Here is a 14,588-nt window from a genome sequence, read left to right as displayed (position 1 = left end):
AATATACCAAGTGTTGATCTCACTTATTCTCACAGTATCCCTGTGAAGTAGATAGGTATATCCATCTCACTGAGAGGAAACCAAAGTTTTAGAGGGTAAGTGACTTGCTTAAGATTATAGCTGAAGCTAGAATTTGAACCCAGGTCTATTATCTGTGCTCTTAACCCTACACCATTCTGCTTCTTTCATATTTAACCTTACCCCTAATTTATCCTTTTGTGCTTTATGTCCCTAACACAGTAGGACTTTAATATCACTGAATGGTCAGGAATCCATATACAAGTGGATATGAACTGGTTAAATGAGAAATTATTATATTGACCATGTTCTTATTAATTCACTCATCAGATATTTATTGATCCCCTCCTACATGCCTAGTTTTGTTGTGTTACAGGCACTGGAGATACAATAGTTAGCAAAATATCATAATTCCATACCATTATGAAGTTTGCATTCTAGTATGAAAAGTTAGGCAATAAATGAGAATACAGTACTTCATGAGGCTATAAGTGCTTTGGAAAAAAGTAAAAGTAAGGTCAGGGAAATAAAGAGTAGTAGTTAAAGTGTTAGGATATTGATGTTTTATGAAAGATAATCAAGAAAAGCCTTTCTGATAAGGATATTTGAACAGATATCTAAAGGAATTAAGGGAGTATGTTGTTTGTGTATTTGGGGAAGAACATTCTAAGCATCAAGTGCAATGAGAAGTTCAAAGGTCGTTGGCATGTTTAAGGAATAGTAAGGCTGCTTCAGTTAGAGTGAAGTGAAGGAGGAGGCAAGTGATAGGAAATAAACTTACAGAGGGATAGTACTAGGGGACAGAGGTCCATGTCCATGCAGGCTGTAACAAGGATTTAGGCTTTTATTCTGAGTAATATGGGATTCCTAGGTGGCTCGGTGGTAAAAAAAAAATCCGCCAGCCAGTGCAGGAGACATGGATTCAATCCCTGGGTGTGGAAGATCCCCTGGAGGAGGAAATGGCAACCCATTTCAGTATTCTTGCCTGGTGAATCTCCATGGATGGAGGAGCCTGGCTGGCTGAATAATCTGAGTAGTATAGGAAGCTGTTGGAAAGTTTTAATCAGAGATTTGACATGCTGTGGTTTAGGATGTAAAAGAAGTCACTGGCTACTCTGTAAAAGTAGACTGTAGAGAGGTAAGGGTAGAAGCAAAACGATTATTCAGAGTTATTGAAAAAAAACAACCAAAAACCCAGGTAATACTTTGTTTAAGAAATGCTTGGCTACTAAAATTAAAATAGAAATCTAGCAAAAAAAAAAAAAATCGAAGTTAACAAATACTGAGCACTCATGTGCAAATTATAGTGATGTATAATACACTCCGTGCTCTTACAAAGATTATATTCATAATGGAAAAATTTTTGTATGTTAACGGAGCTGATTAGGATGGCTTGCGGAATGGAATTTCTTCTTGCTTATAAAATACTTAGTTACTTTTATAATAAAGGTAAGAACTGGTAGCAACAGTGATTTTACTTTGAGATCTCCAATTTACCCCTTTAAATGAACTATCTTAAATTATAGCCCAAAGTATTCAACTTGAAAGTTTCTGTGGAGAGCCAATACTCAGCTTGTCATCATCCCCAAAGCTAATTCCTGTAGCTGTCACTGCAATTTAAAATGTCTATTTCCCCCTAAAAATTACAAGTAAAATACCATACACCTGGAGGTCCAAGTGGAATTGATACCATTTTTCCAGGAAAAGAAAATGTCCTAATAAGCGTCCTGGCAAGGATGCCCCAAAATGTCTGTAGAAAGTGGATTCTTGGAACTTACCTGGTGGTGCAGTGGTTAAGATGCCATGCTTCCAATGCAGGGGGTGTGGGTTCGATCTCTGGTCGGGGAACTAAGGCCCAACATGCCACATGGTGCAGCCAAAAAATAAAAACAAAAAAGTTAAAGAAAGAAAGAAAGTGGATACTCAGTAAATACAAGTGAGAGGATTTTTTAAAAATATTACCAACAGTACCGACCCCATATTTAGTCAACTGTAATTTCTAATTTAGCAGAAGCCTCTGTTAGCATATTGTTGGCATTTAAGAAATAGATTTTCCTTTAATAATTTAAAACAGCTTAAACCTCCAGAATTTTCTCCTTCTTGTCTCTTACATATATTTATGTAAGGGTTGAACTTGGTTTTTTGGAAAGCATTTCTTAGCCCATTTTCGGATGTCTTTAGTATAAGTTAGTGACGCTTGACCTTTTTAATTGACCCTTTTAACTGAAGTATTTTGGAGGAGAACTAAATTTTTCAAATACATTGATTAAAGCTATAGGCAAAAATTTTAGGTTACAGAAAATGGATTAAATTTTTATGTCTGTAATTTGTATATTATCAGTGTTTCACAAAGCAAATTCCTATACCCAGAATCGATTGTTAGCTATTTCTTAACACAGCTCTTCCCACAGAAGAAACAACTTCTATTTATACTAGGCAACATAAGATAATAGGAAAAATATGAACTTCAGAATCTTGGCTCTGCTGTTCATTTGGTGAATGGCAGATACTCTCTTTAGCCTTAGATTTCTGTAAAATGGGGATATTAATACCTTCCTTACAAATTACTGCAAGGATAAAAATGAAAAAGTGTGTGAAGTTAAACACTCAGTATTAGCTTCTTTCTTCCCTTACTTGATTTGATTACTTCACACTCCCTACAGGTTATTTTTATAGCATTGGCCTTTAACTTTCACAGTACATTAGAATCATCTGGAGATTTTTGAATGAAACACTGAATATCCAGCCCCACCCCAAACTAGCTTACTCTGTCTTTGGGGATGGAACCCAAGCTTCTGGTGTTTTGTTTGTTTTTAAGTTTAATGGGTAATTCAGATGCACTATAGGTGTTGAGAACTACTGGACTTCACACATAACCTTTCAATAAAGCTTTCCTGAAGTATTTAGTTCTAATTACTCTCAAAGTTAAATAAAACAGTGGGAAGAACCTATGGGATCATGTTAACCTATTTACCCTCTGTGTGTAATATATTTAATTTTATAGATAATGGAGGGTTGTTGCTTTTTTTAAGTGTATATTTATCTGTGTGCGTGTGTGCTCACTCAGTCATGTCCAACTCTTTGCGACCCTATGGACCGTAACCCACCAGGTTCCTCTATCTGTGGGATTTTCTAGGCAAGAATACTGGAGTGGGTTGCCATTTCCTCCTCCATGAGATCATCCCGAGCTAGGGATCAAACCCATGTCTCCTTCATGGTAGGAGGCTTCTTTACTGTTGAGCCAATGGGGAAGCCCATATTTCTCTGATCTACCAGTTGTTATTCTGGTTCCTCTTGTCATTTTCTCCCATTACATTTTCTTGTGTTAGTCAAATCCTAACTTTTTAAAAAAAAATTCTTTTTCATATTTGATTGGAGATACTTAGAGGCGTTTGTTTTTCATCAAGTTGAAGTTTATCAGTGTTTTCCTTCACTGTCACTCTGCATATTCCTTTTATATTTCCTTTTTCTACAAGAAACTGAATACATTAATTTTTTTTGTTGCCTTTTTTGGGAGTTGGGAGAATTTGATGGGCATAAGTATTGCTAATTTTTATTTCACTTGATTAAAAAAAGAGGCTTTATCAGATCTGTGGTCATGTGCTAAATAGTATTATGGATAGTCATGCCTAAAGAATTAGCTGGGAATTCAGATGCAAGTGAACTCAAAAAAGTCAGTGGTTAAAGGCACTAACAACCATTTGTACTGTACTCTATGTTTTCTAATGTGTTTTCACATGTATTAACCATTCTTTCAGTTAACATTTAAAAAAAAAATCTATTGCATGTCATGTACGAGGATAGCAGAAATGAACTATGAGCCTTGTCCTCCAGTGGTTAAAGTCTAGAGGGATAGACAGGTAAATAGGCCATTGCAATCAGTGTATTAAAAGTTCTGAAAGAAGAAATACAGGGTACTATCGGAATATATGCTGTTGCTGCTGCTGAGTCACTTCAGTCATGTCCGACTCTGTGGGACCCCATAGATGGCAGCCCACCAGGCTTCCCGTCCCTGGGATTCTCCAGGCAAGAACACTGGAGTGGGTTGCCATTTCCTTTTCCAGTGCATGAAAGTGAAAAGTGAAAGTGAAGTTGCTCAGTCATGTCCGACTCTTAGCGACCCCACGGACAGCAGCCTACCAGGCTCCTCCGTCCATGGGATTTTCTAGGCAAAAGTACTGGAGTGGGGTGCCATTGCCTTCTCCGATCAGAATATATAGAAGTATTTAATTGATTGTAAGATGGTGGGATTGAAGAATTGTGGTAGTGGGTTAGGGACGTTTTTCTCAGGAATTACCAGGAAATGGATCGTCAAGATCTGTCAACTAGACTGATTGGGCTGGGAGTAGGGGAGGATGTTCCAAGGAAAAGTAGCATCATTATGACCTTTGAACTGCACAACTACGTCCCCCTTTTTATTAGAAGGAATCTAAGGATTAGAGGAATTCATATCCTTGAGGTCACAAAACTTGTAATAATGGGGTAGTTAGTACCAGAGTTTCTTGGCTCAAATTCTGTGTCTTTCTATAAACACATTAAATACTGTGGTATGGTGTATTATGAGAATAGATAGTTGACTATAATTCTAACAATATCCTCCTTGAAAGACCTCATTAGTTATCTGCTTTTTTTTTAAAGTCTCAAAACTTGTAAACTTCATTCCATTTTCATGGAAGGTAAACAGACCTCTGTGCCTCCACCATAAAAAAAAAATTCAATTTCTAAGCTAGCACGTAATAAAATATCGTTTGGAGCCAAAAAGATTATGTAGATTATAAACAGGTAGGCAGTTAATTAAATAAATATTTCATGTCCAACCAAACTATGAGATCTTGGGGGTAATTTCTAGATTTCCCTAAGTAAGGACATTTCAGTTCCGCTTAAATATTTTCAGATAGTTTCTCCCAGCCCCCACACTTTTCCTGTCAGTTTTATATTGTTTCCTAAAGCAGAATTTTGTATCTGTTGGTGTTTTGCTGTAGTCCTCGAATTCTTGCAGAATTTCATAACATTTGGAAAAACATTCTGTTTCCGTAGTCCACAGGACCATGGATGGTTGTGAATGATATTCTATTCTAATAGAAATAGAGCTACTGTATATGAAAGACTTACTATATAACAGATCGTCTTTAAGCAGTTTACATAATGATTTCACTTAATTTTCATAGTAATCTAGTTAATTGTGTGTACTATTATCTTAAGTCCATTTTACAGATAAGAAAATTGAGGAACAGAAAGATGGCCTGTCAAGTGACCTACCCAGAATGTAAAAACTTCACCTTTTAGTTTTTAGCCATCTACCTTAGTGTCTTTTGTTTTCAATATGTGATTTATATGACTTTATAGTTATAGTAAGATGCTGGAATTATAGAAAGAAGTCTTAATGCATGCTTTTTTTTAGCACCTTCCTTTGCTAGGATGAAATCCACATTCTTTTCAGGTCTTTCTTAGTCTGCCCTTCAATATATATAGCTTCATTCTAATTCTTTTACATATTGTGTGTCCCAGCTGGTCTGGACTATCTATCCATTCTTGAAAATCATGGCAGCCAAAACTGAGTATCATCATTATAGAATGAATTTCTGGGATACAAGATTTAGTGCCATATTGTCAGCTGCTAGATCATTCCAATAATCACTATACAGTATACTGGTTTGCAGCCCTAAATAGATGATTATTTTCAGTTGATTTTGGCAGGGGAACACTTTTTTTTTTCAGTCTTTCTTATTGTCTATAAAATGTTTTCCTTCATACTCTATATTCTTCACCTCTGGATGAAAAGTGATTTTTAATGGGTGTCAGACTTTCCTGATGCATAAAATTTTGAGCTGACAAAGCTGGCATTCTGCTTTTAATGTATTATCTAATACTAATATATAAAAACTTCAAAAAGATTAGAATTATTGTCCAACTTTGCATGCATTAATTATAAACACTTGCTAGTTTTGAAAGGGCATAATACTTTTCCTACATTTATCTAAAGTACTATGTCAGTGTATTTCTCTGTTCATTTTGCTTTTGTAAATTTGTTATTTTTGTTCATAACATTAACAGCTTTCACAGACATTAATTGTTGCAATATTTATTCTTGTATCTAGATCTAGAGAATGCTGATCTTTATTTGAAACTGAGTATTCATATATTAATCCATATGGACCCACCTTACACAGTTAACTACTGGCTTAATTAATTGTATAATTAATTAATAATTAATGGGCTTTCCTGATAGCTCAGTTGGTAAAGAATCTGCCTGCAATGCAGGAGACCCCAGTTCGATTCCTGGGTTGGGAAGATCCTCTGGAGAAGGGATAGGCTACCCACTCCAATATTCTTAGGCTTCCCTTGTGGCTCAGCTGGTAAAAAGTCCGCCTGCAGTGCAGGAGACCTGGGTTTGATCCCTGGGTTGGGAAGATCCCCTGGAGAAGAGAAAGGCTACCCACTCCAGTATTCTGGCCTAGAGAATTCCATGGACAGTCCATGGGGTTGCAGAGTCGGACACAACTGAGTGACTTTCACTTTCACTTCACTATACAATTAATGTTGTGTTGATTTGATTGATAGTAATTTATACAATTATGCATGATCTTTGGTCATGCACAATTTCTTGAGTAGCAGAAATGATGTTAAGGTAAGCATTCTGCAGTTTTAAGTCTAATAACTGATTTTGGTTGAATATTGAGGCTAATGCCTAACTTTGGCACATCTTTAAAATGCTATTAAATGTTATAGAACCAAGACAATTATACTTTTATTCATATCTTCCTTAATCCTACCCCATCAAGCTATTGCCTACAGATAAAGATTTGCTCCTTTTCTATACTTCTTTCCCTAAACAGATTATTTATAGTTCCATTCTTTCATCTCTGGCCTTCTTTCTGTTGCTTCTCATTTTAATACAGCAACATTTATCGAACACTTAAACTCTTTCCATGCTTTTAAAGTGCTTTTAAAGTCTTAAAGTGCTTTCCATGGTATGGTTTTCAACTGAGTGAAATCTTTAAATCCCAACTCAAATGTCATTGCCTAAGAATTTTTCTCATCTGCTTGAACAGGGCCTTCTTACAGCTGTGTTCACCTGTCATTTTCTAGTTCCTTAATTTATAGCACTCATAACATTGTATCACAAGGAATGGTTTCAGTCTATATCCTTTGCCAAATTTTGAGCTCCTTACATCTAAAAACCACATCTTGTTCATTTCTGTGTCTCTGGAGAACTTTAGACAGTGCCTCAAGTTAAGCAAGTACTTATTTATTTAGTACAAGATAGTTACATCATATGTGCATTTTATAGGAATTTTGCACTGAATGCCTAACAAAAAAAGAGAAATGATGGAAATAATGTGGCAGTTTCACCTACCATTCTACGCAGTAAGTGGATAGATAGGTCTGGGCACAAAGTAAAAGGTGTAAGTCTTTTGTTCCTTCAGTCAGTTTCTGTTCCCACATGCCTCTCAAAGTGAACATCTCACCCAACTTGAGTGTGGTGTGGTGCTATCTAAGATAGTGATTTCTGACTAGACTGACCTTCTCATCAGATCAGATCAGTCGCTCAGTCGTGTCCGACTCTTGGCCACCCCATGAATCGCAGCACGCCAGGCCTCCCTGTCCATCACCAACTCCCGGAGTTCACTCAGACTCCCGTCCATCGAGTCAGTGATGCCATCCAGCCATCTCATCCTCTGTCGTCCCCTTCTCCTCCTGCCCCCAAATCCCTCCCAGCATCAGAGTCTTTTCCAATGAGTCAACTCTTCGCATGAGGTGGCCAGAGTACTGGAGTTTCAGCTTTAGCATCATTCCCTGCAAAGAAATCCCAGGGCTGATCTCCTTCAGAATGGACTGGTTGGATCTCCTTGCAGTCCAAGGGACTCTCAAGAGTCTTCTCCAATACCACAGTTCAAAAGCATCAATTCTTCGGCGCTCAGCCTTCTTCACAGACCAACTCTCACATCCATACATGACCACAGGAAAAACCATAGCCTTGACTAGACAAACCTTTGTTGGCAAAGGAATGTCTCTGCTTTTGAATATGCTATCTAGGTTGGTCATAACTTTCCTTCCAAGGAGTAAGCGTCTTTTAATTTCATGGCTGCAGTCACCATCTGTAGTGATTTTGGAGCCCAGAAAAATAAAGTCTGACACTGTTTCCCCATCTATTTCCCATGCAGTGATGGGACTGGATGCCATGATCTTCGTTTTCTGAATGTTGAGCTTTAAGCCAACGTTTTCACTCTCCACTTTCACTTTCATCAAGAGGCTTTTGAGTTCCTCTTCACTTTCTGCTATAAGGGTGGGGTCATCTGCATGTCTGAGGTTATTGATATTTCTCCTGGCAATCTTGATTCCAGTTTGTGTTTCTTCCAGTCCAGCGTTTCTCATGATGTACTCTGCATATACGTTAAATAAGCAGGGTGACAATATACAGCCTTGACGAACTCCTTTTCCTATTTGGAACCAGTCTGTTGTTCCATGTCCAGTTCTAACTGTTGCTTCCTGACCTGCATACAAATTTCTCAAGAGGCAGGTGAGGTGGTCTGGTATTCCCATCTCTTTCAGAATTTTCCACATTTTATTGTGATCCACACAGTCAAAGGCTTTGGCATAGTCAATAAAGCAGAAATAGATGTTTTTCTGGAACTCTCTTGCTTTTTCCATGATCCAGCAGATGTTGGCAATTTGATCTCTGGTTCCTCTGCCTTTTCTAAAACCAGCTTGAACATCAGGAAGTTCACGGTTCACATATTGCTGAAGCCTTGCTTGGAGAATTTTGAGCATTTCTTTACTAGCGTGTGAGATGAGTACAGTTGTGCGGTAGTTTGAGCATTCTTTGGCATTGCCTTTCTTTGGGATTGGAATGAAAACGGACCTTTTCTAGTCCTGTGGCCACTGCTGAGTTTTCCAAATTTGCTGGCATATTGAGTGCAGCACTTTCACAGCATCATCTTTCAGGATTTGGAATAGCTCAACTGGAATTCCATCATCTCCACTAACTTTGTTCGTAGTGATGCTTTCTAAGGCCCACTTGACTTCACATTCCAGGATGTCTGGCTCTAGGTCAGTGATCACACCATCGTGATTATCTGGGTCATGAAGATCTTTTTTGTACAGTTCTGTGAATTCTTGCCATCTCTTCTTAATATCTTCTGCTTCTGTTAGGTCCATACCATTTCTGTCCTTTATTGAGCTCATCTTTGCATGAAATGTTCCTTTGGTATCTCTGATTTTCTTGAAGAGATCCCTAGTCTTTCCCATTCTGTTGTTTTCCTCTATTTCTTTGCATTGATCGCTGAAGAAGGCTTTCTTATCTCTTCTTGCTATTCTTTGGAACTCTGCATTCAGATGTTTATATCTTTCCTCTTCTCCTTTGCTTTTCACTTCTCTTCTTTTCACAGCTATTTGTAAGGCCTCCCCAGAGAGCCATTTTGCTTTTTTGCATTTCTTTTCTATGGGAATGGTCTTGATCCCTGTCTCCTGTACAATGTCACGAACCTCATTCCATAGTTCTGTACACTAACTTTAGAACCTAACTCATTATAAATAAGATAGGAATGCCACTATACAGTTTAACTAAATTAATATTCTGTCCTTAATCTGAATTCCTATAGTACTTTGTTTATGTGACTCAAATTGTATTTTTACTACTTAGTTCTTAGCTGTTTGTTCATGTCTAATCTCACTTGTTGGAAAGCAAGGATCATATCTTTATTCCTCTTTGTGTTTGGCATATTGGTTTTCATATAGCATTCGTTTATAGAATAAATAGACATTTTAATGTGTTTTAATAATGCTAAGGTCTAAGGAATAACCCAGAAGCCATATCCTTTAACTCAGCCATCGAGTGGTCTTTACTTGATGTCGTTTGCTGAATTTCCCCTCCCAATTATCATGTCTTTTTTTTCCCCATAGCTCTTCCGACGTGTTGCAGCAGCTCTACCTGGAATGGAAAGCACACAGGACAGAAGCAGAGAAGACAGTATCCTTTTTGTTTCATAAGAAAATTTTGTTGTTAACATAGGCCTTTAAAACCCAACTTGGTTGACTTAGGAATATTATGCCATTGCCTTTTAGAGCTAAGAATTGATGGTTTGGGAGCAAAAAAGCTCTGAGTTTTTCTATAGTAAATGCAATCTGTTTATCCAAGTGTACTCTTTAGAGCCTGCTGCTCACTACAGTTAATCAGTGACAGGGTTTGTGTTTGTTTTGCCTGCTTGGTTTTTAATGAGCAGGAAACTCTTAGCATCCCACCCTGCTGCTTCTTAATTTTGACTCCTCTTGACTCTGGGCTTTTTCACCACAGTATATATCTTATTCCTGTGTTTTCTAACATTTGAGCTTTCTACTTGGAATAGGCAGGAGATAACTCAGTCTGAAGCTTTATCACAGCCTCTGCTTTCAGAAATGGGGACAGAACAAAGCACGTGTAAATTATTATTTAAAAGTTTTTATATTTTCCTTATTTGTCACATATTTATCTTCTAGTGTTTTTCTATATGCAGACATTTTTATTAAAAGCCATGGAACTCATAGCACTTTATAGTCAGCTCTTCCCACTTCTAAATGTTATGTGTTTTCTAAGCCTTTATTAGTAATATGATGTGTTCTATCGAGTTGAAGCCCAGTTGTTTGTTAAATTCTGTCCCTATTGTTGGAACTCTTGTAGGCTGTTTTCAGATTTTTGTTACAGATTATTCCTTAAGGAACATCATCTTTGTATGGTTTCTTATTCCTGTAGAATAATTACCTTAGGATAGATTCTGATGAATAGGAATTAACCTTGTTTGGAAACTTGCGGCATATAGGAGATAAAAGCACATTTATTTCATATGAGTACCTCATGTGGTAGGCTAGCTATATAGGAAATAAAATGGATGAGTAGGCTCTGAAGCCAAATAGAAATGGGAGAATCGTTGGTGTCCAGGAGAATGGGATTTGTACTTCTCTGTTTATGGTTCCTTAACTTTTGTTTCAGTGATTGACATAAAACTGGAAAAGCCTCAGGAGCAGCCAGTCAGTGAAGGAGGCTGTTCCTGCTAATCCTCCATGGCATCTTCAACTTTCCTCCAGAAGCTCACTGCTTTGGCCCCCTTACTCTTTCATTGACTGCAGTGTGAATATTGGCTTGAACCTTTTCCCTTCAGTAATAATGTATTGCAATTCATCATTGCTGCCTGTATCGTGGAGATGATCTATTAGCTTCACAAGCACAAAAAAGTCAGTGTCTTCATTATTTATATTTTACAAAAAGCCAAATGATTCCAGTATATTCCAGTGATAACTTTAAAAATTAGATACATTTTCTTAACATTGTTTTTCATTTTTAATGTTATGAGAATGTACTTCAAAATGATGGAACTCTCAGCAGTATGTGGCTTGGTTATGGAACAGTTATTCATAGGAGTACTTGCCTATGCCGACTTATTTGATCTCTCCCTGCTGTACTCACGTCTCCTTTACCCTATCTCTTATTCCTCCCCACCCTCCCTCAAAACTAACAAGAGGAGGCAAAGTCAGACCAAGCCTACTGGAATTACCTTGTATTTTAGCGATACCACTTGCTCTAGGCCTTGAGCCAAGATATCCAAAATTATTCTTGAGCACTGATATAAATTACTTAGGCCTTAATTGAGGTCAAAACTCAGCTATCATGGAAGGCAGTGCTGGAATAAGGAAAGGGTTTCTGATGTGTCTTCAGAATGAGTCCTAATGACCATACTAAGTACTTATAAGTAAATGAACATAAAATATATTTCTGACCAAAACAAATGATCCTTTCACATGTTAGACTCTGGGAGAGAAAAGTAAAAGCGCTTCAGAACAAGTTTTAAATATTTAATTCTTCTAAGAGCTAATTCTCCCAAGATTTTAAAATTGTCAAAATAGAGTTCTGATTGAAAAAGAAGACTTTTTTAAGCAATAGATTACTCTTGAGTTTCTTTATTTCTTCCTTTCTTTCTTTTTTAAAAAATGCTATGCAGGCAAGTCACTGTAGAAATCAAATTCCTTTAAGAAGAACCAGTGCAAGAATTTAAATTTGGCATCTTGATCAAAACTACTGTAACAAGTGGAAACAATGATATCTAAAGCTTACCAACTATAGACTCTTCAGCAGATTAGCAAATACTTAGCCCAGGACATTTGAGATCAAATTGAAAATGGAAAGTTTTCTCATAAGCCCTTAGAGGCAGATCTGAACAAGCATACATAGAAGAGGGAAAGGAGAGAGTGAAAATAAAACTTAACATTATGCAGATTTATGCCTTATTTTTCAGCATTTTTTTTTTTTATGTTGGTTCTCTCAACCTGGTTTTGCTTTTTATTAGATCTGTATAGTTTGGTTAATTAGTGAGTTGGTTTTATATTTAAGCTACAATTAATCTTTTTTCTTTGATATTTATTTCTTTGCCTTTTTTAACTACTTTGAATTTTTAGATGTTTTATTCAGTCTTTAGAGCATCACAATGGCAATATGTATTTCCCTTAAAACACTGCAAACAAATATACTAGGAGTGCACCATTTTAATCTTTACTAGTTATTGTGAGATTGCTGTGTAAGTTAATAAACACATTTGTAAATACATTGTTTGCAGGAAGTAAATTTCTGAGTTACAGCTCAGGAAAAGCCTGCTGAATTTATGTTGTAAGCATTACTTAACACAGTATAAGGATGAAAAGACAGCAAAAATATCTTCATACTTCCTCATCCCCTCATTGCAACAAAGCCCTTAACTGGGAGAACCTTATTCCCCTCTCTTTCCTCTTCCTCCTCCACTTCCCACTTACTATATCACCTTATAATATTCAGAGAGCACTTGGATTATGGGTCTGAATAGAGAAATGCTTTCAGATAATCATTAGCCCACATACCCCAGTAACTTGTACTCAAAGATGGGATGGAGTTGTAAAGTGCTTTTATAATACAATATTATTGTTAAAGGCAAGGGTTGACTCTTTTGTTTTCTTTTGACATGGCATGTCCTGAAATAAATATCAATTCAATATGGCAGATGGGTCGGTCATATTCTTTATTTGGAAGAAGTTGTGATTTCTGATATGGGGATGATTGTCTTCCTACACTGTAGCATTTGATGTATCTTTAAGGCAGTAACCAGTTATGCTGCTTTTAATATTGGTCTTTTTATTTGGCTTGGGGTTCTTCAACAGAAGCAGTGAAGTGTGTTCATAGTGCAGATTTTCTGTTTAATAAAGTTTTGCTGCCAAAAAAATGTATAAATAAACACAAAAGAAAACAGTTATTGACTTGGTTGCCCATTCCTGCCAAACATGTGCTACTTACTTCCTCCCGAGGACTGTAAAGGGAACATGGAATCCAGGTAAGTAACAACAAAACTGAGAAACCTCAGGGGAATCAGAAGACGCTTTTCAACTGTTGAGGGTGAGGGAAAGTGGCTGCAACTTGAAAGATAGGGTCACCGGTGGAGGCAATGATAAGATGTCTTAAGGAGAGCAGTTTAAGTACCACTTATGTCACCTCACTCTTAATTCCACCTTTGCCTTGAGACAGGAGTGACAAACTACCCTTCCACCAAATCTAGCCTGCAACCTGTTTTTAAATTAAATTTTGTTAGACCTCAGCCATACTCACAAAAATCGGGTTGAGAAGTTGTAACTGACTTTATGGCCTCCAAAGCCAAAAATATTTATTGTCTTTTACAGAAAAAAGGGTTGATCCCTGCCTTAGGGCAAACCATAACTAGCCCCATTACTATAGAAATGGAGGCCACAACGTAGATTACAGGTGCAGATATCCACAGGGGTGAAGTCAGGGCAGAACAGAATCTGTGAGAGGGAGTTCCCTGGTGATCTAGTGGTTAAGATTCTGGGCTTTCCCTGCTATGGCCCAGGTTAATCCCTGATCAGGAAACTGAGAATCCCTCGAGCTGTGCGGCATGGCAAAAAAAAAAAAAAAATCCTTGAGTAGTGAGAATGAAACTAGGTGGGAAATAACTTATCTACCTTAGGCTTTTCACTCACTCTATCCTTTGAAAACATCAGTTAGTGGTCTGTAATCTAGGGAGACTGCCTCCTGCAAAGTTGCTTCTTCCTAGACTGGATTTAAAGGTTTGGTTTGGTGGGATGAAACTGAATGGAAACAGTTACATGTGGTCTTGTGGTTCCTAGAAAGCTGTGCCAAGGTTTGTCCCTTCCCTACCTTAATACTTGACATTCTGGTCTTTGGCACTTGCCCAGTGTACCTTCCCAGAGTTACAGCCCAAACCCTAGGAGAATTTGGACTCATAAGCTAGAGTAGTTGGATATCTGAAAACTCTCTCAAAAGAAAAAGTGAATACCATTTGAAGCAGAAATACTTGAAAAGACAACCAATAATTTAAATATGGCATGATAAATATTAAAGAAATAAGATAATGGTAATATGTGGAGCAAGAGTGAAAAATACAACTATTAAATGAAAAATATAATAGCTGAAATAAAAAATACAGGTAAGTAGTAGACTGGATTGCATTGATTGAATTAGCAAATTAAATTGAGGAACCATTTCATTAGACAGCAAAAAAATAGAAAAGTAAAGATTAGGAATAGAATAATATACATAG

At 37.1% G+C, this 14,588-nt stretch overlaps 1 protein-coding gene across 2 annotated transcripts in view; it reads left to right on the top strand.

The window, feature by feature from the left end:
- Positions 1-13,932, top strand: part of RAB6A (RAB6A, member RAS oncogene family) — a 90,842-nt gene extending 76,910 nt beyond the window's left edge. The window contains exons 7-8 of one of the 2 annotated variants that reach the window (NM_001193115.1): positions 9,922-9,988; positions 10,985-13,932. In NM_001193115.1, the coding sequence (NP_001180044.1) occupies positions 9,922-9,988; positions 10,985-11,049 (132 nt within the window). In that variant the 3' untranslated portion in view covers positions 11,050-13,932. The remainder of the gene's footprint in view (positions 1-9,921; positions 9,989-10,984) is intronic. The other variant, XM_005216230.5, reaches the window with a different exon arrangement.
- The last annotated feature ends 656 nt before the right edge of the window (positions 13,933-14,588 follow it).

Source organism: Bos taurus, chromosome 15 (assembly GCF_002263795.3).
Source record: "Bos taurus isolate L1 Dominette 01449 registration number 42190680 breed Hereford chromosome 15, ARS-UCD2.0, whole genome shotgun sequence".
NCBI lineage: Eukaryota > Metazoa > Chordata > Mammalia > Artiodactyla > Bovidae > Bos > Bos taurus.
This window is presented reverse-complemented; position numbering and strand designations above follow the sequence as displayed.